Genomic DNA, 22,672 nt, shown 5'->3' with positions numbered 1-22,672 from the left:
AATTTGTAAAACACTATTCTGTTGATTTTTATTTTTATTTATTTTTAATTTAAGACTGACCATCTATTTTATTTTATTTCTGAAATAGACCATCGATATTTGGATACTAAATTGAGCATTTAATTAATTTAGATTAAATCGGGTAGGATATTTGGTTGTGATTTGAGTTAATAACTTAATATAATGAAAATGGGAAGCACTCAAACTCTCCGTTGTTACATTTAAGATGCAAAATTTAAGACTTCCCGCTTAAAGAAAAATTTTTCGCAAACTAAAACTTTGAACGGTTCCAGTAAAACAAACAAACAAACACAACAACTTTGAACTGTGCAATGTGCAATATATATAGCGTATGTGTGTGGCCAAACACTTGAATGGTAGGTGTCAAAAAATAAAAATAAAAAAAAATTGAATGGTAAGGTGTAGGGATGACAAATAAATCCATATATGTGGGTAATATTCGAACTCGTCCCAACTTTTATGAGAAATATCCAGTTTGACTGGATACGGGTACGGGTAAAACTCAATATATTACATCGGGTACGGGTATATATGTACTTACCTGCATCGTACTCGTTCTCATTCTCGGTTTAATACCCACCTCGATTTAATTATGTTAAAGAATTTTAATATTTTATTATGTGTGATTATTTGTTATAATGCGAAACATTTATAATTATTTAATTATTAAGAAGTCTCTCGATTAAAATATGAGATAGAAAAATAACTTAATTGTAATTTTCATATAATGAAAAGATAATTTAAAAATATTGTGTATTTTTTTTTACAAGAAAAATTGACGAATACGGATATATCCGATACTCGACGGGGACTGGAATAAGAACAAAAATTATATATTTGATGGATACGGGTACGGGTACGGGATGAGGATGGATTTGAGTTGCCGCAACGATAACGAGGATCATGAAACTCGTATCCGACACGCCCTGTTGCATCCATAATAAGGTGCAATATATAAAGTATTTGTGTATGTATGTATGTTTTAAAAAAAATATATCTAAATATAGATTTTGATTTTTTAACACTTATTTTTTTCTTCGTATTTATCTTTCTTTTCTATTATATCATTTGTTTCATTTTTTTTATTCATAAATATAATTTATATGGAATCAAAAAACTGATAAACCAGATTAATTTGTGTTTGTGAAATGTGAGGATGAACAAGTTTTATTTTAACACACGCATCATTTGTTTCATTAAACACGTTTCCTCACTTAATTTCTTGGAAAAAAACATTATTATTTAATTAAGTATTCCCCTGCCTACAAAGCTCGTTTGCGATATTATATATATAATCGAATGCATATGGAACGCATCTCGATGCAGAATTCAGAATCAGTACATAAAGGCACCGAAAGAAATTATTCATATATAGAACCATTTGAATAAGAAAATTTGAATTAAAACGCTTTCTAGATGCGTTTTATATCCTTTCATAAAAGATGGTTAGGTTAGGGAAACCGATAATAAAAGACATAAATTTATAAGTTTTGATAATACTTATTCTAAAAATCACACAAAAACTGATTTTTAATTGGTTAGTTGTATAAATTATTTTACACGATGCATATCTATTATACTCGTTTATCATATCTTTTATCACCACATTAATTATTTTATCACATTTTTTCTCTATTCCTATTCATCTCTTTGTTGTAAAATAAATTGAACATATGAATTTATTGTATAATTTTCTCATATGGTATCGTGAACTTACTACAACCCAAAGTTATTAGTTTGAATAAAAAAAGATAATTTTTTTTGTCTTTAATAAAAAAACTCTTTATAACATTAGAACTGTTTTAGGGTATGTCATTTCCCAGGTTCTTGAATTTATAGAGTAAATTGGATGATTGAGTGAAAGATTTAATAACAGTCCAAAAGAACTTCTTTCAGATATACAACCATAATTTTCTTAAATGGTTCGAGTTATCTAAATGTGTATTTACTTACGCGTTAATGATATAGTATGATTTTTCATGTCAAATATAGAAGCTCTACATATTTTAGCTTTTTATGTGATTTGTTTCGTAGGAAACTTGTTTTCAAACACACATTATATGCAATACTAAGTTCTCCTACTTCCTTTTAATAAAGAAAAGAAAAAGAAAGGCTAAGGGCACGCTTAGTATACTCAGTAGTGTGTTTGAATGGTTATGGAATCAATTTTGACTCTCAAAATCATGGTGAAAGGTTGAAAAAGTGAAAAACAAGTATTTACTATTTGTTTTTGCTTTTAATATTCGAATTTATTCTCGGAAAATTGAATCTAATCCAAACAGTTACATATATATCCTTTGTCTGCATGTGCAGAAAAGAATCAAACATTTGAATTATCAGATTAGAAATGGCGTGAAAAAATGAATCAGACACAATAATAAGAAATGATTACTCAATTATCACGTATGTCTCAGATGCCTCTACTTGAAAGCACAGATAGGAATATATATATAGCTAAGATCAGATATCCGTACATCTCAAGGTGAAATAAAGTGAAATGGCGAATATTTTCAGCTGAAACTAATTAAAAAGTATAATGTATGTATATATAATTCACTTCTTTAATTAGTTTCAATGAACATTGAAAATAATACACATGCATTCACTTAAATTAAAGAGTCACAAGTTTCATCACCTTATAAGATAAAACAAGAAAGAAGTAAATTAAACTTTCTTTTCTTTTCCATAACTTTTTCCACCTAAAAGGTCCTGCTCTCTGAGCCTGCATTCAGAGAGGAATATAAAAGTACTGTGATCTGCAAGGTAACAACATCCTTGTGATGTACCTATAGGCTCATCATGGTCATGGACTCGAAGGAAATTAAGAATTCAATCTGCAGCATTAGATTATGATATTTTCAATTCTGTCTAATGGTAAATTTAATTTTTCATATTAATTATATTTGGTTATTTTTGGATTAGACATGCATGTTCACACAAAACTCACTCTAGTCTAAGTGAACTACAACGAGAATAGTAGCTTCACTTTGTATAGTTCTAGACAATAATGAGTGAATCTATCTTCTCTACTCAACCATACATGTTAATGACGTAGTTAATTAAGGGTTTGAATTTCAGTCAAAATAGATGATAATTAGGAAAATACAGTAATATTTGTGTGCCCCTCATTTTGTTTCAGATCCATTCATCTTGACTTCACATGCATCTTCTACTACTTCTCTCTATTCACCTGCTAGCGTTGCCAAATGAAACCAAATTAAAACCAACTGAATCAAAAAATTAATACTCATGAAAATTGTAATGAAATTAAAAAGAAAAACAATATTACTACTACAAATAATTATGATAAGTGATCATATATGTGAAGATGTGTGGAGAAAGGAAAGTATGTATGAAAGTTAGTATGTTACCTGAAAAAATGAAGCCAACTACTTACACATGGACTGAAACTTGACAGAAAGAAAAGATGTCTAGGAATCTCAAACCCTAAAGATGCTACAGCTATACTGACAAAATACAGAATTTCAAAGTCCCTTGGGTTTCTCAAACCATATTATTTTAACTAACAAAAAGCTAACATCAATCACTCACTAATCATAATCCAAGAAAAACAATAATATATTAAGATTTCGGAGCCTGGTCTTCTTTACAAAGCACAAATCTCAATAGTCTCAATGGTTAAATTAAAATCATGTGAGAGAGATGTTGAAAGAGATGAAGATACACACATGGAGCCACAAGAAAGATGACAAACAAAAGCAGCTAGTGTTGGTGCACCAACTACAACAAGGTCAAAGGTGCATCTTTTTTAATCTTGCTCCACAAAAAATTTGACAAATGTTCAAGTTTTGTCTCATGCAGTGCCTGAAACATTAAAGCACACAGACCAAAGGGTTTTTCTTTTCATCATTGACCAGACACAGTCATAAGAGTTTTGTTTTGGCATCACCTTAATCAATCACCAGAAGGCATCATCATCATCATGATGAGAGAGATCAGGTTAACGGGAATGAAGCCTGGTCCGAGATCACACAAAGGGATGGCCTCAAAATCCAACCTTTAAAGCTTTCTTTGTTTCAAGGGATCAAAAAGAATGAAACCCTTATCATAAATTAAGCTTCAAAGATGAAAAGAATTAAGACCATGCATTTACCTCGAGCCAAACAACATTCCCATCAACCCCAATCTCCCATAACTCCAACCATATCAGAGAAATATGAAAGAACAAAGAAGATCAGTGTTTGTGACTGAAACAAATTTAGTCATAACTCTCGATCTGAACCCATTTGTTCTTGTTCTCATCTCAAACGAGTTTGAGAGAGAGAGAGAGAGAAGAAAATGGAGACAGAACGTAAGCTAAGGGAATCAGTGATGAAGAGAGAGCAAAAGCAAAGGAGAGTCTCGCCCATATATATAAAACCTAACCTATGATTTTTTTATGTTCAATGTCTCTCTCTTCTTTAATTCATCGATCACATAACATATCATTCATAATACATCATATCATGTGATATATAAGGAATATCAAATCATCATATTTATATAAAACCTAACCTAACCCATCCAGTTGGCTCCAGTTATATTTTTCTTTTTTATTACATTAAAATTACAACGAATAATCCAATTTAAATTCTCATGCATCGATTATAATACCTTGGAGTGTCCATGACCCATGTATAAGAGGATCAATTAATATATATATATATATATATATATATATATATATATATATATTATGTTATAATTTTATTTAAATATAAAATTGTGATATGATTATAAAATCTTTTATTTTTTGGTTGTTTTATATATTACATTTGTAAATAAGTAATTAATCCATATAATTTTTTTCAATGTTTGATTTTAGATTTTAAAAAATATTGTATTATATATATATAGTCTATATTTATCATTTTGTCTAAGTTCCATAAAATATGGAAACCAACACGAATAATACTAATATTATAGTGAGCAAAATAAAATTAAAATTAAAAAGTTGTTAATTGAGGAGGCGTGATTAAGGGTTCACCTTGGTTCGTGTAATCAACGCTCTCTTTATTAACGGTCATCTGAGCTCTTTATTACTTTGGCAATTGGCATCTTTTTTCTGAGAATGCAGCCAAACTTGATTTGGAAGAAAAACATGGCAAAATATTTTTCAAATCAAATCCCTACTTATTTAGGATCATATGATATTATCATTGAATCTCAGATATTTAAAAACCTCGATCTTGTCATTAAAACTAGAGGGGCAGATTTTTTTCCCCTCTTCATAGTTATTTATGATTCCATGGATTCTAAGGGAAAATAAAAAATGCCCTGCCTGTTTACAGTTTTGTACATAATTTAATACCAAGTAATTTTTTGGGGTCTGTTTTGACAATAAGGAGATTTTCTATTTTTTTTAGGAAAGTATTTCAAAAGTATAATATGTATAATTTTAAAATTTATTTTGATGTATTATTTAGTTAAGAAAGGAATCAAGTTACATCAGTGTAACTTTTACAATTATTATATTATTAAATAAATTTATATTAAAAATAAATTTTATTGGTATAACTGTTAAATTATAATGTTATATTATATTATGTATGTCAATTTTTATTAAAGTTGAACAATAATACAAAATGTAATCAAATGATTCATATTTTAGTATATTTAATATATATATATATATATAAATAATGTCAATTTTAATATATATAAAAAAGATATTAAATAATTATAAATTAATATAAAATTTGGTATAAAGAGTTTAGATGAAAGAAACATTTAATAGTAGATTTTAACAAAGCCTTATTAATTAAAGATTATTGAATAATACAATAATTTATAAAAGTTACATCAATATAATTTAATTTTTATTTAATTATTATAAGAAAATTACCCAATAAACCTTATGAAGATATAATGAAGTAAAAAAAAAAAACAGAATAAAAAAGGGAGGAAGTACATTATAAATGGATCCAATTTTTGTGTTCATATTGCATATTACAGGACTTAATCAACTAAAGAACTTTATGTTACATCCAAATCAATGTACATACATGAATGAGAGAAAGAGAATATTTGGTTATTGTTTTTTTTATACATCAAAATTACGATATTATTACATATTTTAAATATAAGACTTTGTTATGTTGATGATCATCACTAAATCAATATTAGTGATTCAATTATTATAGGAACATGATATCAAACAATAATAATTATGGAATTAAAATTTCAAAATACCTTATCTGTAGAGTTATATATGTTGGCTCCAAATTAAAAATCTCATGAAATAAGGAATGATTACGGAGCAAAATATCTGGGATAATAAATTATTACTAATAAAGGGGGAAATGATTTAATACATGTTGGCATTATAAACAAGCGAGAGAAAAAAATAATCATAAGAGAAGACTTGAGTGCTCTAGACTTAGGTTGTTTAGGGTTAACCGTGCTTAAGCAATCTATAATAATAATAATAATAATAATAATAATAATAATAATAATATTATTATTATTATTATTATTATTATTATTATTATTATTATTATTATTATTATTAAATTGTAGAAATTAAAACATTTTATAAATAGTTTCATTATTAATGGTGTTATCACCCTTATCTCTTAGTACAATGACAATAACAACAATATTGGTAGTTCCTCCTCTCAAAAAAGAAAACATTGGTAGTTCCATAAAAAGTGTTTATAATTATTATTTGACTTATAATTGTTGTTATGAAATTTTGTTAGAATCGATCCCTAAATATTTATTATTTTGTTGTTTGACTTTTAATTATTTCTGAGTTTTTATAATTAAGAAATAAAAATCATTATACTGTCTTGTTTTGATATTAGCGTTAATTATATTTATGTTTTTGACGGTAAATTACACCTACTTACCTTTCACCTCGTATCCTTAATAAAAAGTTCAAATAATAATAAAAAAAACAATTTTTCGTTATATCATTATCTTTACATATTTAAAAATAAAAATGAAATAATGGTATGAAATGTTTTAGTAATACACAAGAGAAGTGAAAGACATATTTTAAAATAAATAAAATTATTATTTACATTTATAATTTATATGTTGTAATTTTTACTAAAGTTGTCAAAATTTCCTTAGTCTTGGTATTTTTATTTTTTAATAAAATACATATAATATTATGCAAAAATAAATAAATAAAACAAGTCAAATTGATTTTATTAGGCAAAATATTTTGACAACTCTAATTTTAACACACTATGATTGGGATTGGGTGTGTGAAAAATATATTTAAAGATGAAAGAAATAGTAAAAATTTGTAGTAAATAGAAATTAGTTTTTAAGTTGTTGTTTAGATTAAAAAGACTAAAGAAGAAAATAAATATAAGAGAAAAATTATTAAAACTCCTCTTTTCAATTATTTGGTTAGACATAAGTGGGGAAATGTGTTTCTCGTCTCTTGCTTCATTGGATACCCACAAACTGAGAAGAGAGAAACTTATTTATTTTTTAAAAGAACAAAATATATCCAGATATAAAAGCAAATCCAATATAGAATTTCATAGTGAATAAAAGTTATAAGATAATTTAGGTGGTACCAGAGAAAAGAATAGAGTTGGAATGAGAAGGGAGAGTGAATTTGAATCTCTCAACCAGCATAACTCATTATTTATTATTATTTACTTATAAAAAGAACAATTTCATAGTAAATTTAGGTTTTATCAAAATCACTCTCACACACCCAATCGTCACACAGGTTGATGAAATAGTGGTTGCAAGAGCCACCAACCAAAGTTGCAGAAGCAAAGCTAGTTAAATATGAAGAAAAACTGTAACTATAGAGGTCTATAATTGGAATGATAAAAATTAGGTTAAATTTTCCTACCCTTTTCTTCTCAATTTGGAGATAAGGCAACTTGACCGAGATGACAACCTTTCTTTAGTATATAAAATCAGGAATATTAAAAATAAAAAATAAAAATTTCTCTAAATCAGATTTTATAAATCGTTAATATAAATTTGAGTATAAATTAAATTTATAAAATTATCTTATATAACCTAAATCAACTTTATAAAATTGCTTTACAAAATAAATATTTAAGTGAAATTTATCTCTTATTCATATATTTTTAAATTATTTTACATGTAGTTGATGAATACACTTTTTTTTATGTATAATACTATTGGATTTACGTGAATGAATAAATAATGATTTTTTTAAAAGTATACAATAAATGGTATAACTTTTATGTACTTATAATTGTTAGCTTTATGTAATATGATATTGAATATGTGGTAATTAGAAAGTTAAGATGGTGACGAAGTAGAAATGGAAGAGTAAAGAGTCTTATTAAATATAATAATGATTATTTGTTCTAATATATTTGTTTGTAATATATACAACTTAAATAACTTTTATAATATATTATTGATTTTAAATTATATATTTAATAATATAATATTTATGTAAATATTACATATATTATTTTGTGATATTAATTACAAGTATATTATATATATATATATATATATATTATTTATATTTTTAATTTGTATTAATATATAGTTTAACATGTAATTTTTTATATATTTTTTTATAAAATAAAAATAAAATTAATTTTAAATAAGATAGAAAAAATTGAAATTTAAAATAAAATATAAATTTATTAAAATTTATAAATATAAAATATATTTAATATGAATATTTTTTAATAAAAATAAATAAAAATCAAGTTATACAATTTAATTAATAATCAAATAATTTAATTTTTAATTTATTAGGTTCTAAATTTTAAAACTATAGATTATAAAACTATAGATTAATTGGTATGCATGAGCGGGGGCAATAAATAGATGACAGCCTCCACTGGAGAGAGATGAGGGAGAGAGAAGGAGTCAACGACATTGAAGAGAAGGGACAAGAGTGAACGTGAGGCGACAGCATTGGGCAGCACGAGGTTGAATTGAATGCAATGCAGACACTGTCAATGTTCGCTTCCTTGGACTTCCCGCACCGCGTTGGGGGGCCGGGGACCAATACATAATCCACGTACCTTGTCTCTACACGTGGCACTATATCACAAACTCACGCCAATTATATGTTAATCATCATACCTGTGGGACACATAACCTTTTCTCTTCTGACTGCTCTTTGTTACCCAACTTTCACATGCCCTTTTAAACTAGCTTCAAGGGTAGATCACCCTAACAAAAGGTTAATAGTAACTTCGTTGCACGTAAAACCATCTGCTGCTTTTTACCCATTTAAATTTGGACGAACTGCTTCTTCTTTTTCTTATGTGGGCCTCATATGAATGCTTTCATTTTTTTAATTATAATATTAATATAAAATATTTATTATGAAAAATAATTATTAGTCTCTTTTTGAGGATCCTGACCATTCTTTCTTTTTAAACCAAATCATATGAATGGATGGATTATAAAATTTCAACTATTTTTGTTTGTCACAATCCATCAAACTAAATGTGTCATTAGATCATATCTTCTCACAAAATAGAGTTTCATATTTCTAGGTGAAGATGATTGACCCTAATATACGTAACATTTGGGTTGGGTGCAGTGTAGGAATTCATTGCATGCCTACTAATTTGGTCAAGATGGATGAAGTGTAGGAATTCATTGTATGCCTACTATCAGTCTTTTCAGTAAACTTGGCATGACACGACATGATTGGCATGATGAGAAGTGTAGGTGATATTTCTAAAAGTAGGGATCTTTTTCATTTCTTCCTCTTAATACACTCCTATAGTTTTTAAGTCATCACGAAAAATATTCATTTTCCTACGCCTAATACTAATGGAAAATAAATGGACAATATATGGAGAGATCTAAACTCTGCTGAATCCCCTTCAAAAGCTCATTTTCATTTAAAAAAATTTGTTGATGGTTCTGGTTCCAAACGATGACTTGATGCAATTTCCGATATTAAGCCCAATTAGCTCAGGCATGAAAAAACTTTAGATGGTCTCTCACTCTCTCGTATTAGGCCCAGGTCCCCTCCCCATCAAACAATGTCGCTATCTCACGAGTCATTACTATCGTTAAAAAAGAGACTATGATAAACAATGAAATCTAATACAAACTAGAAACAATAGCAACGCTGTCACACTAGGCTGTGAAATTTCCTCATGATACAGACGAAATAGGAAATTGGGCCCAAAACACACTTTAGAACAAATCAATAGACACGGGTTGCTCCACAGTCATTTGGATCCAAGAGCAAATGACAATTTAGGTCGGGATTTGTTTTTACCCAACAACTTTATTTGGTTTAAACGTTCTTGCTCCTCCTCCTGTTTCTTCCTTCGCATGGCTTCTTCCTTCTGTCTCTGTATCTCTTCCAGCTCTTTATATCGTTCCTCCTCCCTTCTTTGCTGCTCTAAAGCTTCTCTTCTCTGAGCTTCTTCAATCTTCCGCCGGTTCTCCTCAAGCATCCTTTCAAGATCTTCTCTCTCTTTACGGGCTTGCTCCTGCATATTGGGGCATATCAACATACGATATCTAGTAAGTATCAAGGTTTCCCAATGGTTTCAGGTTTAGTCCTATGGAAACAAGTATACGTGCATACTAGAAGTGCACTAAAGAACCAGAAACTGGATATTGAAATACACCATGGTTGAAAATAAGTCTCGTTCTGTAGAGAACTTACGACAAATTAACAAGCAACCCATCATGCTATTCATATGCTTGTCACACAACAGAGGAGAATGAATTGGAGGATAAAATATTTTGAAACATGTACCTCTTTCTGTTTAGCCTCAATAAGGGCAGCTTCTTTTTCTTTTTCAAGTTGAGCTGCAACTTCAGCATTAAGTCTCTTCCGTCCCTCATCCAACCGCCTTTGAATCTCCACCTGAACCTCCTCAGAATTCAAGCTTTCTTCGACTCTCTTACGAATTGCTTCTTCAACTCTCTTTGCAGTCTCTTCTTCTATTAATTTCAACTCTGCTTCTAGTTGACGCCTGTGAAAGCATACAAAATGTTAAGCAGGAAAATGTCCTTTGGAACAGGAGGGAAATGCCACATAAGTGGGACTCGATGATTTTCATTATAGGCAACTAACATATAAACCGGACAATAGACATGTCTGCTTCATTTTTTTCTCCCCTTTTATTCTCCCCTTTTCTTTTTACCCTTCCCCTGAACTTCTTAATAGAAAACCACAATCAACGGCAAACTAACCTCCATGATGACAATGGCACTAATAAATGGTTATGCTTTTAAGGCATACCTCTACTGAATCCTGATCCAAACAAATGAGTTTCAAAACTGGTGAACAGTAGATAAATGAGGCAGCCAATTTGATCATCAAACATAACAAGTCCAATTATAGCAGTACCTTGCTTCAGACAAGCCTGTGAAGAAGAAATTCAAGTAACATGCTGCAGTTTTAAACTAGTCATGGAAATACTAGAATTTTTACACTAAACATCTTTGACTAGTTAGTTGTTGACGATAGGTCAAGTTCTTTTGTTAGTTAAGTGCCAGAAGCATCAAAACAATGAAAAAAAACATATGTTCGTCCTATTGAAAATAATATTTACTCTGCAGAGCCAGAGATTTATACTAATGAATGCCATGTCAACTTTATAACTGAAATGCAACAAGGGTTAAACTTTGCATCCAAAGGATCAGCCTAACCAAAAATTGAAGAAAATCTAGTCCATAAACCTGATGAGTAGACCCTTTAAGGTGGGTCCCAGGATAAGGTCCATCTTTTATGAGCGGGTGTACTAAAAAACCTAAGTTCATAACCATGTATCCACCTACTTCGTCGCAAGGATACATCCCACCAAACGGGAACAAAAAAGTAGAACTTGATAAAAGTATTTACCAGAATAAACAATAATTAGTCAAATGGTTGTTCAGCTAATATGTTTATATAGACAATAACCACTTCAAGTGGTTTTTTTATTTATCTTTTATGTTAAAAAATTTAATGGTGCCCAAAAAAAAAGATCTCAACTATTCATATTATTATATACCTACCTCACAAGTGATATTTGCTTGTTGAAAAAAAAAAACCCATAAAGCATTAACTTGTGGTTCTTAAGAATAAATCCAATGGAACCATAAGTGAGCCAAACAGAGTCGTATAATGAATACTTGAGCATCCATACACTAAAATAATGCAACAGTGCAGAGAGAGAGAGACACAATGGAGGGTTCATAAGATTAAATAATTTAACTTTGTAACTCAATAAATATGTGAGCAAATATTCTAACCCTCAAGACTCCAATCAATAAGTACCATAGAAGTGGCAACATGCCAGAAGATGGGACCAATGATGTAAACTTTAATGGAAAAATAAGTACCATGTCTTGTGGTTTGTTTGGACAATGAAAGATTTTTAGAAGAATGAAGTGGAGTAGAAAAAAGTAGAAGAGAAGCGAGAATGAGAAGAAAATGAATAGATTTTCAAGTTGTTTGGATTAAGAGAAGTAAGAAAGTAGTAGAGAAAGAAAAGTGATTGTGTTATAAAGACATTTACCCCTACAACATATTTATATAATCCAAAACAAAAAGGATAAATGTCATTTACTTTTCAATGGGTCCCACAATCTCTTTTTTTCTACCTTCTCCCACAAAATCTCGGCACATGAGGGGAGATTCTTTTGGTGTGGGTTCCACCAAACTCTACTCTCTTCATTCACAAACAATAAATAATTGTTTGTTTGAATGAACTTCTCCATATGCTAAATATAAGCTAATTCGTAGAAGCCTCCTAATATTAGTTTCTCCAAAAACTTATTTTTAACTCGTATATAAACTAGTTTTAGCATATAGAGAAGCTTATTTTAATTTTCTTTCCTTTTTTTTTCTCCTTACAGTGCTTGTAAAGAAGTTTATTTAAATAGATTCTTATAATTTGACACTGATAAGTGTTGAAAGAAATGCATAACAACAAAAGTCTTATCCCACTGAAAGAAATGCATAAATTAAACTATATAGCTATGGCTCAATCTCCTTTCCTATCTCACAGGAATGAAGAAACTAACTCAGTGATTACGATTGAGAATTTCAGTAAAAGATGTAATGTTCTATTCTTTTATGTTTATTTTTTTTTTTACAAACAAGAGAAACATTATTTGGGCAACAAGTGGCAAGACTCAATCTAATATCATAGCCTTAGCCAAAACATAATAGATAATATATAACGGCAAAACCAAGGATAATTTTGTCTTCCCAAATGCACTGCCTTGTAAGTTGTAATATATCCAACATGTTCTATGCAACATGAAATTAAGCACAATATAAACCCATAGATACCAGAACATTACTAAAATACCAGAAATTAGAGTATGCCATTAATTGAAATAGACATATGGTAGATGGGACATTTCAGACGACAACTATTCTCTAAAAAAGTGGAAAAAGAAATTCAAAATTTTACCACAACCATCCTTGCCTAACTTTCCAGGCAATCTGTGTCTTACTGATAAATGCACAATAGAATCAGTGTTTCAAAGTTCTAGCAATACATTATACATTAAGCATAAAAGCCAGAAATTCTCATCATAAACCAGAAGAACCTACCCATGATTTCCATCCTAAAGCATAAATCAAGGAATAGTGAAGATAAGGTAGAGAAAGAAAAAAATGATAAGCATTTAATCTACCTTTTCTTTTCTTCTTCTTTCTTTAGTTTTTCAGTGGCAGTTTTGTGCTCTACTGACCCAAGACTTGAACTGGAAGATTTATGAGTAGGAGACCGTGAAGAACTCCTACTTCTATGTCTTCTGTATCGTTTAGCAGACGGAGATCGGCTTCTACGACGTCTTGGAGTTGTAGAAGGACTTCTGTGACCTCTTGGTGAAATAGAGCGACTTTTACGCCTGTATGATGACATGTGATCGTAAGCAATGAACCTCAACAACTAGAGAGCTATCTTTAGAGAATATAAATGCTGCCCACCGTCTAGCACACTAAATACAAAAACATGTACAGTTACCTCAGAAATTGCTAAGAATAACCATTGTGTGCTCCATCTTTTACCACATGAAGAAGCAAATGTGACAATCGAGCAATGAAAAAACACCCCATCAGCACCCACCACCTGTTCATATCCCTTATTTCCCACTTTATGCGAGGAAACTGATCTTTTTTAATTTTGTTATAAATAGCATATTTCCTATCTTGTTCTCTATATTAAGCTCTATATTCGTGTTATTTTGATGAGTTTCCACCTCCGCATATAAGTAGGAAATCCCACAAAAGAAAGAAACTTAAAAAGTCTCACAAAGTCCGCAAATGCCGTCACTGGACACTTATGACAAGGTCGTCAAATACTTGAATATTAGCAATATCAATCATCCAGCAAAAACAGTATGCATCTCATTGAGTGGCTCAAGGAGCTCAACAGAAGAATAGAACCCAAACAGAAGAATAAAAGAAAATACAAAGTACCATATAGCTCGGTAACACTTGAGCATGTATAAAAAAAGATGGATGATAAGCAAATACAAAGTAGTTGTTGAATTTAAATAACAATCCATCAATAACCAGCATTATCAACCATGGGGTTCAACTTCGACCTATGTGTTTTGGTCATTAAAATACCATATAGCTCGGTAACCCTGGAAAGTGTCATGTTCATTTCTTCAAACAAAAAAATAGTCAGTTCTCAACAAATACTTGAGCAAAAAAGAACATTTTTTTTTTTTAATTTTGACATCTGAGTATATAATGGACAGGGAAAAAAGTTCACTGAACACATTTTTTATACACATAGCCCCAAATCAATAACACAACCCTCGCCATATTCTCAACTCTAATCCAAATTTCCAACTATGGTAGATTATAATTGTACAATGTCCTTGGTATGTCCATAGAGCACCAAACCTGAAAGTAAATCTAACATACAACGTGCAGTTTACATTATAATAGAAAAGAACACAGCAACTAAATATAGACAAATAAAAGGTTTAAGTTACATAGCAAATAATCAGTAAAACATGAATCCCCAATTCATCCTACTAACTCAATACAGAATATATCATAAACAAAAATGAACATACAAACGGGGTCACCTGCTGTAAGAGTAGGATGAATAAGGAGATCTGCTTCTGTCTCTTCTGCTCCTCCTGCTATACCTGTGTCCCACAGGAGATGGTGAATGCCTTCGCCTATAGGGTGGCGATCGCGATCGCGACAAATCTCGAGGCATCTCCAAACTCCTGATTCCAATAAGCTTCAGATATTTTCTTTGCTTTTCACTGAGGAAACTATTCGAAAATAAAGGAAGGAGCAAAAAATTGTGTCCCTGAAAAGTACATAACTACATATCAATATAAATCGATCATTTATGATAAGAATTGCTTAAAAGTGCATCAAACTGGTTATGAAGTTATTACACGATCACCAACACCAAAACGTATCAAACATAATTTGGGCGATGAAATTTGAAATGCATGAAAATCAAAGTGATAAAGGGAACATCGTTCCATGGATCAATCGTTATGCCAATTGAATCCTTAAAGCTGCATGAATTTAAAATTTAAAAAAAAAAAAAAAAAAAAACTAAGAACAAGGTTTCACCAGAAAAAATCAGGGGAATCTTCAAAATAAGTATTGAAGGAACGAGATATCGTGCTATAGAGTGGGATTTCGCGAGTTATTAAAACATAAATACGAAGGAACCGCGATATGCTGGTGAGAGTAAATTGAAACTCTGCAAACCCTAACACGATGAAGGAAGGCAAAGACGATAGAAGAAGGAAGGAGGACCAAAATATATTTTATATTTTTTTTCTTTTTTTCCCAACTTCGAATGCGTTATTCCACTAAAACCCAAAGTCTTTTTTTTTTTTTTTTTTGTTAAAAAGACCTGAACGGGTCGCTGTACTGTAGAGCCTTTGGGTCCTATTGGATTCTTAATAGGGATCATGATATATACACCTCCTTTTTTCTACAAGTAGACCTCTTTTTAAAAAAAATAATTAAAATTTTAAAATATTTTTAATTTTTTGTTTTAAATTTTTTAATTTTACATCCATAACATTTAACTTAATATTTTTTTCACACATCTTTCCCCCTTTTTTCAATTTTGACATGCATCCCCTTATTTTTCCTTCACCTCACCTATTTTGGTAACATGTGAAAATTGAAAGAGAAAAAAAAAAAAGTGTGTGAATAAGAAGAAGAAAATAGCAAATTGAAAGTTGAAAGTGTAAAATTAAATTTTTAAAAAAATTATAATATTTTATAATTTTTTTTAAAAAGGAGATGTACTTATAAAAAAAAAAGGAGGTGTATATATCATGAGCCTCTCAATAGTTCATCCCGTCCATTTTAGTCTTTTTTTGTTTATTTACAAAAACTAAATCTATACATATTATAAAGAGAAATAAAAGAAATAGTGGAGGTATATAAGCACTTTTGGTCTCCACTTTTTAATGGACTTTACCTATCTGAAGGGCATACTAGTAATTTTCTCGTACTCTGAAGGCCGAACGAGAGTTCCAAGCAAATATTCTGGTAATGGAGAGGGTACCTGCAAAAGGAATTCCGACGCTCAAGTCATAACAAACACGAATATCGATAGTAATTAATGAACAATGACATTATCTCGAGATGTGAACTATTTATAGTGACATTAATAGGTCTTACCCTCCATGGGCTTTGTACTATAGTTACCTAATTAGGTAATACGTCTTTAATTGGCTTATTCACATGATTAACCCTTAATCACTGCTTAGGGATGATTATTGGTTCTATGAATTACTTTACTCAAGGCCTTTCGACCATCGGGGATGTCGATCAGGTATCGGCCACCCGGTACGGTGAGTTTTGCCAATCCGACACGATCCTTTTCGGCCTCCAACTAGGCCGATCTTGATGTAGGTGACCGATACGCTTTCGAGAAGACGACCTGAGCGTAGTCAATTCGGCTATATGTGTCGAAGGGTATGGCGAATGGCCCTACCTGTACAGGACTATACCTTTTAAATTTTAAAAAAATAATTCTTATATCCTATAATAATTTTATATATGTATAAATATTAGAGAGACTTCGTGTCTCTATCTCTTTAATTTTCATAATATATTTTTGAAAAAATTGTGACTCAGCATGATTCATGAAAGTTTATTTTTTAATGTATACAAATATTAAAAAATTGGTTTTCCGTAGCATGAGAGACAAGAAAAAAGAATGAAAGAACAAAATGACTCGAGATGACTCTGGAGAGGAAAAAAAATTGCACTTAGAGAGGTAAATAGGGGAAAATGTGAGCGTTAAAATCGGAGGAGAGGTGTAAATAGCAACTCTAGTATTTGATTGGTCATTGAGTAATGAAACAACGTACACATAACGATATTCTTTAACTTATTTTTTTTTTAATAACTAGTTTGTTTGTTTGTTTTACGACGATAATAGAAAGAAAAAAAAATTACCCAACTTTTAATAACGCAAGACACTAAAAGAAAATTTGTATGATCAATGTTAAAATAATATCTAACTCTTCATCATACCTGATCATCCTTTGATTATCTTCAATCCTAACAACCTCTCTTTTGCTTTCATCATATGAAAACAATTTTTGTTATTTCAAGCCCTCACACAACCAATTAACCTAAAAAGGGGTTTTAAGCACGCTTAATATATAACCAAGACACTAAACAAAATTACATGATTAATGTTAAAACAATCTAACTCTTCATGTAATTAATCTTCTCCATATCTTGACCATCCTTTGATCATCTTTAATGTTAACAATCTGTTATTTTCTTACTTTCATCACGTCAAAACAATTTTCCATTTTCTGATTTGGTTTTTAAACCCCAGTTTTCCAATACAAGCTCGGAATAAAATTCCTTATCTTTTACATAATAAAAGAAGACTTCTTTGGCGTTCTGAAAAAGAAAAGAAAAAAAAAATGCTTCCTGTAACTGATATTAGTGGCGACATCATAAATGAAATCAATACTTGTACAAAGGCACATGGAATGTTTGGTTGTTGCACTGAAAAGGAGGCCATGCAAGAAATACAGTTGTACCATGTAAGTGTCCCTTAATCCAATTTGTTTCTTGAACACCCAATTTTATGATGAAAGTTCATTCCAACTTCAACTGCAACAAGAGAATAGTCCTACAGTGTTTTTGCTTTTTTGCTGTCTTCCGAGTTTATTGTGTGTTGCATTTATAAGGGAATTTAGGGATTCAAGAAATTGGAGTTTTAAACAAAAAACAATTGTGAAAAAAACATAAATGAAAACACAGATATTGAAAGAAAGTAATCAACTATAAAAAAATCATGTAGGTGAATTTTTTTTTTGCCTGTTTTCAATTCCTTTTATGTAAAAATTATTTCCTTAACTAAGAAATAGAAACAAGTGGTCCCTGACTTTTTTATTTTGCACAAAATTGATTTTAAGAATTTTTCTTCAACAAGAAAATTTATTAAAAAATTAATTTTTTAATCTAATTTAATTTTTATTTATTAAAATTATTTATTAATTAAATATTGATATTTTAAAATAAATTATCAATAAACAAAAAAAATTTACAACACAAATTGTGTATCATAAACCTAAAATATAATCTATATGTTTATAAATATTTATGTATACTTAATTTAAACATAATTTATATATTCAAATATAGTATTTAATTTTTTATATATAATTTATTATAAATTTTAATCAAATTATATATAATAAATATGTTTGTAGATTTTACAAGCTAAAATTATAACTAATATGACTGAATCAACTATTCTTTTTCTTTGAAAAATGTATAAATTATTGTCCTTCTCTTTCATTTAAAAAATTGCACATCTTTCTCTAAATTAGTGGAGATTAATTTTTTTACATATTAATTTAATTTAATGAAAAATGAATTAGTAGTGGTAACGAGGGATTAATATGTCTTACTTTTAAGGCTATAAAAAAACAAATATATTATAAAGACTAAAATAAAAAATAAAAAATATTTAAAATAATTATAATTTTACAATGATGGAAATAAAAATAAAAGTGTAATATAAGAAAATAAAACATATTTAAACCAATTTAGAAATAGAATATCAGTGTTACAGCAATCGTTATGTAATTTTTTGTTTATTTTGGAGGAAGTAATATTAAAATTCAGGATAGGATAGTTTTATTTATTAGATTAGTGATATAAGAATGAAGGTGAATGTTGTTGTAAAGTGTGCTAATCAGGGCCAGGTGAATGACTGAGTGCAGAAGAACTTGAACCTTATTAATGTCAGAACTCAGAAACATATGTATAAAATATTAATCAATGATGCCGATAACAAATTAACAATTCTGCATCTTTGGGGGATATAGGTTCGTTGACCGGTGGAAAAAAATGTTGACTAATTGCGGTGCAAATAAGAACTAGATTCAGAAAGTACATGCAATGCATCATCCCATACACCCAGTTGTAAAATCTAAAAACAAAATCTGATTCATCTTCATGCTTTACAACACACTTGAAATATCAAAGATTCAGGGGAGAAAAAAAAACAATTATTCTACTCTCAATGAGTCCAAGAATCAGGATAAAAATAGCAGTACGTACTCTCAAGAAACATGTAAATCGATAATTACATTCCGAATGTTCAACATTAATTAAGCTGTTTGAATCATAAACCTTGTATTGTAAATGTAACTAACAGATTTCCATGTCTCAGCAACAGTGAATCTGTTTTTCCTTTTCACTTTTGGCTGAATGTTCTCCAGCATCTCAATTTCGGTACAATTCTGATCTAATTAACTTCCTACTTGCCAAAGCAGCAATGTAACCAAGAAGTGAAAATAACAATAAAGAGTAAAGGGAAGGTATCTTATTAAGCAGGTTTAACCCGATTTGAATATTCATGACAGTTATCAAATCAGAATTAGAATTTCATTAAATATGAATGGATGTAAAATTCTAATTCTAATAAGAATACAACAACATGCAATAGCCAGTATAGTATATAAGTTTTGTCCTGATATTATTATACATATCAAGAAGGATGAACCTTGGAAGAGGAGAGTCCTTTCCATGCTGACTTCATGGAAGCAGTAGCTGAATTGAGTGCAGCCTCAATATACTTCTTGGAAGCAATTGTAGCACCCTTTTCCATCAAGTTTCCCATCTTTCTAGCTCTCTCAGCAGTTTGAACCAAGCTTGCCATTTCAGCTTTTGACATGGTCTCAAGCTCTTCCTCAAAGCGTCTAAACTCATCCATGGCACTCTCCATGACCGAGTCAAGGTACTCCTCCGCTTCCTGCATGCCAGCCTCTGCTTCCTCCACCTCTCTCTCCTGCTCAAGCTCAGCCGCAGCCCATGCCTTGTAGGACTCGATCTCGAACAGCTTCATTAGATCTTCGATCGTCGAAGGGTCGAAGTTCTTGTCTTGGAGGGCTTGGTCGGAGAGGAAGGTGAATTGGGAGAGGAGTGCTTCCATCTTTTTTCCTTTTCTTGCTGGATTCAACAACCAGATCTAAGTGTGGTTAGTGAAAGGAGAAAGTGGGTGGGGAAATTCTATAAAACAATGCTATCTACTGTAGGTCTATACCCTTCAAAAGTTGGAGTTTCTAGGGCCACAATTTTCCACAACCTCACGTGCCTCCATATCCATATTGGACTGTCCCAAATTCTTAATTCTAATGTCTTATGTATGGGACAGTAAAACTAGTAGGATGGAATATAAAAAAATCATCCATGACATTCTAGATATGATCATGTTGTCTTAGACTTGTATTAATTTCTTGATGAGAAGAAATAAAGCACATCAATTAGGTATATATTAAAGTATCTAAATAACACTATTTAGAGTATAATCATAATGTTTTATATTTTATGTTGTTTACCTCAAAAAAGTGGGTGGGGAGTAAAAGGATTAATGAAATTACATGGAAATCCAACTGCTTTTGCAAATGCAGGATAACAAACTACAATGATCAATTCAATGATGAATATATATATTTAAACTTTTAGCACGGTTATTGTAAAAAAAAGTAGGACAATGAATTGCTTAAGGTTGTAGATTAAAAACATTCATAAAATAAAAATCTAGTATTTTATTTGATCTGCTAAACGTTACATGAAGTAGAGCTCATGAATTTTTGCTGTGACAAGGAATTGGAATGGAACCGTTGGAGTTCATTTTCTTCTTTTACAGAAAGCAGAAAGGCAAGGAATCATCCTTCTTTCTCCAAGTCAGATAAGGTTTGGAGGGTGCCTTTTCCTATCTAACTCGTAGTTGGGGAATCTCAATCATAGTGGGAGGGTGGGACCATTACTTTGAATTTTTTATGTGATTTGCATTCATATATCTCAAAGTATGGATTGATTTTGGACTTTTTGATCCTTACGGTAAAATAATGCCTTTCATGATGCTTAAAAAAATCATTCAAGTGTGGAAGCTACGGTCGATTATGACCCCTTCTAACAAAAATGGTCTCAAATGACAAAGGGTATTTCATATGCCAATTTTTTCAAAGTTAACTGCAACTTGGGTGTCAGTTTGTCAAAATTTTAGTTGTAGAATTACCATTCAAAAATTCCTCTCATAATCAATACTGGTGGGGAACTAATTTTGAAGTAAAAGATGAAAATAATTAAAAACACCATTCTCTGTATTCACTATATAAAAAAAAAATGTTGTATAGTATATATTTATATACTAAAAAAAATGAATATGGGCCTCTGTGCATTGTGGCGAGTAGCAGCACAAATTTGCCAATTTATTCCGTGCGCATATGAGTTCAGGAATTCAGTTTAATTGTTTATTTATCTACAATATTATTTATTTATTTAATAAACGGTCGAATTTTCTATGAATATCTTTTGAATTTTGTTTTAATTTTTGGAGCCAGTTACGTGGAATTTGCACAGATAAATCTTTAAAGACAACTGTTCAAGTGCTCCAGTTGCCTACACTACCTTGTTCGTGAGCTCAACTAGTTATGTCAACAAAAAGAAAAAAGAGTTGATTATATAAAATTTTACATTTTTCTCTTTTTATTATTTAAATTAAGGGCTAAGATTTCACTGAATCAAAAAGAAAATTTAAATCTGAGTAGGTATGTGTATTTGTTCTTTTAACAACTATATCTATTTTAATTTATCATTTTTTACTATCTGTAAATTTAATTTTAATAACTTTTTAGAAGAAAATGTAAATAAATAAAAATAATCTTATTCCGAAATTTAAATTATTCATTATAAATAAAATATAATTTATGTATTCAAAAATATTAATATATTATGAATCTTAATTATAATATAATTTAAATATTTATTTATTAATTAAGAATTTTAATTATATAGAAAAAAGTGTTTATCTTATGTAAAATATATACTAAAATATTAGTATGGTATAAATGTAATTTTTTTTTTAAATTTAAATTCTATAAAGTGAAAGTTATATTTTATTAGTTTAAAATTATTAAACTAATAATTTATATATTCGAATATAGTATTTATTTATATACATAATTTATTTTTATTTTTTTTATATAAACTTATTTTAAATATATAAAAAAAAGTGACAATGCACTTATTTCACGTATGAAATCTCGTAGACTGTTAATATATAATTTACTTTATATTATATCAAATTAATACACATAAAATTTCTCAGCAATTTTAAAACCAAATATAAAATAAATATTTATTATTAACCATAAAAATATTTTAAAATATGTTATTTGATCATTATTTGACTATATACATATAAAACAATATATTATTTAA

At 29.6% G+C, this 22,672-nt stretch overlaps 2 protein-coding genes and 1 long non-coding RNA gene across 3 annotated transcripts; all 3 read right to left on the bottom strand.

The window, feature by feature from the left end:
• Window positions 1–2,602: 2,602 nt before the first annotated feature.
• LOC114916173 (uncharacterized) lies at window positions 2,603–4,473 on the bottom strand. Its single transcript, XR_003804513.2, has 2 exons — window positions 3,393–4,473; window positions 2,603–3,211 (listed from the first exon to the last, which is right to left on the bottom strand). It is a non-coding gene; the product is annotated as an uncharacterized LOC114916173 (long non-coding RNA).
• A 5,541-nt stretch (window positions 4,474–10,014) lies between these two features.
• LOC109804410 (arginine/glutamate-rich 1 protein) lies at window positions 10,015–15,732 on the bottom strand. Its single transcript, XM_020366228.3, has 5 exons — window positions 15,518–15,732; window positions 15,010–15,242; window positions 13,600–13,815; window positions 10,721–10,940; window positions 10,015–10,448 (listed from the first exon to the last, which is right to left on the bottom strand). Exons 2-5 carry the CDS (start codon window positions 15,144–15,146, stop codon window positions 10,182–10,184), a joined length of 840 nt encoding a protein of 279 aa, XP_020221817.1. The 5' UTR covers window positions 15,147–15,242; window positions 15,518–15,732; the 3' UTR covers window positions 10,015–10,181.
• A 4,015-nt stretch (window positions 15,733–19,747) lies between these two features.
• MEE9 (maternal effect embryo arrest 9) lies at window positions 19,748–20,560 on the bottom strand. Its single transcript, XM_020365915.3, has one exon. The coding sequence runs from the start codon at window positions 20,376–20,378 to the stop codon at window positions 19,935–19,937; it is 444 nt and encodes a 147-aa protein (XP_020221504.1). The 5' UTR covers window positions 20,379–20,560; the 3' UTR covers window positions 19,748–19,934.
• Window positions 20,561–22,672: the final 2,112 nt, after the last annotated feature.

Source organism: Cajanus cajan, chromosome 1 (assembly GCF_000230855.2).
Source record: "Cajanus cajan strain Asha chromosome 1, NIPB_CcT2T_4, whole genome shotgun sequence".
Taxonomy (NCBI): Eukaryota; Viridiplantae; Streptophyta; class Magnoliopsida; order Fabales; family Fabaceae; genus Cajanus; species Cajanus cajan.
Note: the sequence above shows the minus strand (reverse complement) of the source record. Positions and strands in the feature narration are given on the sequence as shown.

Bases quoted from the DNA above. Each gene is read 5' to 3' on its own strand.
- MEE9 (XM_020365915.3), bottom strand. From the start codon at position 20,378: ATGGAAGCACTCCTCTCCCAATTCACCTTCCTCTCCGACCAAGCCCTC.
- LOC109804410 (XM_020366228.3), bottom strand. From the start codon at position 15,146: ATGCCTCGAGATTTGTCGCGATCGCGATCGCCACCCTATAGGCGAAGG. The intron at 13,816-15,009 runs GTGACCCCGTTT...GTCATCATACAG, and splicing joins TCATCCTACTCTTACAGCAG to GCGTAAAAGTCGCTCTATTT. The intron at 10,449-10,720 runs GTACATGTTTCA...CCCAATATGCAG, and splicing joins TTGAGGCTAAACAGAAAGAG to GAGCAAGCCCGTAAAGAGAG.